Source organism: Tupaia chinensis, unplaced genomic scaffold (assembly GCF_000334495.1).
Source record: "Tupaia chinensis unplaced genomic scaffold, TupChi_1.0 Scaffold144276_1, whole genome shotgun sequence".
Classification (NCBI taxonomy): domain Eukaryota; kingdom Metazoa; phylum Chordata; class Mammalia; order Scandentia; family Tupaiidae; genus Tupaia; species Tupaia belangeri.
The window spans coordinates 1410776-1414351 of NW_006204133.1; the positions used below are offsets into that span (position 1 = coordinate 1410776).

Sequence of the window (3576 nt, forward strand, 5' to 3'; positions counted from 1 at the left end):
TGATCCCTTCTCTTCCACTCTGCTCTCGAGTTTTGGGCATGCACATGCACTCGCCCAAAGTGATTCTCAAGCCACGGCATCCGGGACCAGAACCGTGGCCAGCCTTGTGTGAGTCGGGTGCCTTACCCACCACACCACGCTGGCCCTCCATGGATTTCAAATTATTTTTACGCCAAAGCAAACTTATAATTTAATTTTATTTTCCCATGCTCCTTTTGAAGTCCCTTCTTGTGTCGTTGGCCTCAAACACATGGCACTCCTCCTGACTCGCTATGTGTGCTCCAACCCTCGATCAAGGTTAGAGCAGACCCCCCAGACCCAGCTCTCTCCCCCTCTGCTTCCACCGCCCTTCCGTCTTTCCTCAGTGCTTCTTGGCCTCACCTCACAGCCTCTCTGCCTCCCTCTCCATCCCTCATCCAAGCTGACGAGTGTGCACCCCTGCTAGTGTGGGCCAGCCTCCGTCCTGTCCAAGCAGGCACAGAGGTGCCCGGACGGGGGATGACGCGGGTACAGCTGTCCAGGAACAAGGCGATGAGGACAGCCTTTTCTCTGCTTCCCCTGATGGACTGAGAGCTGGGCCTCTGGGGACCTCTGGCGCCCTGCTGCCCTGCCAACCAGACACCCTCATGCAGCTCAGCTAGAGCCAGTGCCACGCTGCCTTCTCTCGGGTCCCTTCTCGGAAAGTCCCCAGGGATGGATGAGCAAACAGCAGCACAAAGAACCATGAGAAAACAGAGCCACACACTGGGCCTTGTCCATAATTATTACTATAATGATTTACAAAAAGTTTTCTTTCAGGCAACTGTGTTAAATTATTGTACATATCTGGGAGAGGGAGGTGGGACCCTGGCCACAGGGAAACGCAAAGACCTCCTCCCTTGGGGAGATGAGAGAAGGAAACAACGCCCCCAGGTCAGAGTCCTGATTAACTGGCTTCCCCCAACAAGTGAAGACCATTAAGCCTTTCCCTTCAGGGTGCTGGGGGTAAGAGGGGGGAGCAGCAAGTCAATGAAGTGCTTTGAAGGGAGAGTGTGACACTGTCCCCACTGTGTACCGGGTCCTGGCTCTGAAGGGCCACCTGGGTCACCCTCTCTCCCTGGGGTGGAAGCCAGCCTGGTACTCAGCCCTGCACCAGTGATCTGCCCAGGAAGATGAGGGCAGAGTGCAGAGGGCCCAGCTGTCCTGCTGGGTTGCGGAGAGGCGGTGGCGTGAGACGCAATGACGCACTGGCAGGAGCTGCTGGCCACCCTCGCCCTGCTCAAGGCTACTTACACAGGCACCCCGGCACTCTGGCCCTGGGGGAGTCAGAGCAAGGAACCACAGGCTTTGGCCCTGCTAAGAGGACGCCCAGACAACCCAATGCTGGGCCCCTCAATTCCTGTGCTCTGGCTCAAGACTCCCATCCATGCAGCTCAATGTTCCTGTGTGTGTGTGTGTGTATGTGTGTGTGTGTGTGGCGGGGAGGGCTGCAGGGGAGCACTGCTGTACCACCCACCTGGGGTTCAGGGCATGCAGGGGACCCTAAGCCTAGTATGTGAGCCCAGACCAAAAAGGACCAAAAAGGGCTCTGGGCTCCCTTCCTCCTGCTCGCCCAACACGCTCCACGCTCCCAGGGCACTAGAAGGTTTTGCGATGAATAGCACGGGCACCATCCTCTTCATACTCCTTTTTGGATACCCACATCTTCTTAAAAGTATCCAGCGAGGCCAAGATGGAGCCCCTGTGAGGATGGAGGGATAGGGTCCTTCTGGACCTGTGAACTGTCAACTGCCCTCCCTCGGCGCTGAGATCCATTTCTCTACCTGGGAGAGAAATCCACCCACCTCCACTGCCTGGACAACCCAGGGAGCAGAGTCCGGGGCAAAATGGTCTCCTCCCGGGGCCCTCCCCTTGAGCCCCGCCTCACCCGATCCATGTGGAGTACAGCCGTTCCTGCGGGGCTGAGATCTGGAAAGAGCAAGCAGCCATGTCACTGCCTGGTCTCCACAGCAGCCACCCTCCCGGCCTTGGGGGCATCTCCCTCAGGGCCCGAGGCCACACAAGGGCATCAGCTGGGAGGAGTGGGACTGGATGGATGTGGAGGTGAGAGGTGCCTGCAGGTGGCACGTGCCCGTCCTCCCCAGACAAGGTGGCCTGGACCCAAACACCCACGAGGACTCTCCATACGCACCTTGATTTTGACATCCTTTGGGGCAAGCTTCTTCACCTCACTCAGTAATCGGTCACCAAAGCCTGCAAGTACAAGCCGGCTGAGCCTGGGGTCCACGTCCGGCTCCTACCACTAGCTCCCCCGTATCAGCCTTGGGAGGTCCCCAGCTACTGCTGCTCCCCTTTCAGCAGGTCCATCCCGGATGAAGGGTAGGGGCAAGCCACCCCACGGGATACAGACCCATGGATGCAGGTGGGCCCAGCCCCTCAGAGAAGAAGCCACACGGCCTGCCTGAACCTCTGTGCTCCTCAGGGCACACTTTGCTCATTTATTTTAAACTTTTTTTTTTTAAATGCCAGAAGGTATATGCATGCACAAGAGAGAAAGAGAGAGAGAGAGAAAGCCTCCCCCACTGGGGCTTGGCACATCCCAATCCTTGTTCCTCCAATTCTCCACTCCGTCAGGATCTTGGGCACATGGGTGACGTTCAGGCTGAAGAAGGTAGGACCTAACCCTGGTCAGCCAGATAGGAACTGGCTTCCTAACCACTGTGCAGGGGCCAGCCCCATAAATTTTATACCTCCTAGAGGCTTCTCATCTTTTCTTTTTTTTTTTTTTGGAAAGGTTTTTGCTATAGGGCGTGTGTGCTTGCCAGAAAGAAAGAGACAGAGAGACAGAAAGTGAGAAATCACCCCCCAGGGGGGATGGTCACGCCGCAATCCCCTCTCCTCCATTCTCCTCTCGGGACGTTGGGCACGCATGCACATGCTCCCAGCATGAGTTTAAGCCACCAGGTCCGGGGCTTGAACTGCGGTCAACTACATGGGAGTTCAGCGACATAGCCATTATGCTAACTGCTGGTCCCATCTTTTTTTCTTTTTTTTTTAAGAGAGATTTTTGCTATAGGGTACATGTGCTCACTGGAGAGACAGAGAGACAAAGAGAGACAGAAAACAAGAAATCAACCCAAGGGGGTAATGGCCACAATCTCTTCTCCTCCATTGTCCTCTCGGGATTTGGGGCATGCACACAAATGCACCCAGCGTGAGTTTCAAGTTGCCAGGTCCGGGACTCAAACTGTGATCAGCCATGTGGGAGTCCAGTGATGTAACCATCTCACCATCTGCTGGCCCCTAAACTTATCTTTTCACAAAGATTGACAGATTTAATTTTAAGTCTTAATCTTTAAAAAACAAACAAACAAACAAACAAACACGCTTAGGGCCAGGAGGTGATGTGATGGATTCCCACACACTCAACCATGGTTCGAGTCCTAGACCCGGCGGTTTGCTTTCTCACTTTCCCCCTCTCTCTCTGGTGGGCACACATGCCCTATGGCAAACATAGAAAACAGCTGTGCCCCAGCCTTTGGGGAGGGGGTGTAGTCTAACCACCACGGACTTCCTAACCACCATAACTTTGAAGAG

General features: G+C 55.1%; 1 protein-coding gene across 1 annotated transcript in view; it reads right to left on the reverse strand.

The window, feature by feature from the left end:
- Positions 1-724: 724 nt before the first annotated feature.
- Positions 725-3576, reverse strand: part of ACTR1B (actin related protein 1B) — a 9671-nt gene continuing 6819 nt past the window's right edge. The window contains exons 9-12 of the mRNA XM_006166577.3: positions 2953-2967; positions 2171-2275; positions 1907-1947; positions 725-1720 (exon numbers count right to left, since the gene is read on the reverse strand). Of these exons, the coding sequence (XP_006166639.1) occupies positions 1618-1720; positions 1907-1947; positions 2171-2275; positions 2953-2967 (264 nt within the window). The 3' untranslated portion in view covers positions 725-1617. The remainder of the gene's footprint in view (positions 1721-1906; positions 1948-2170; positions 2276-2952; positions 2968-3576) is intronic.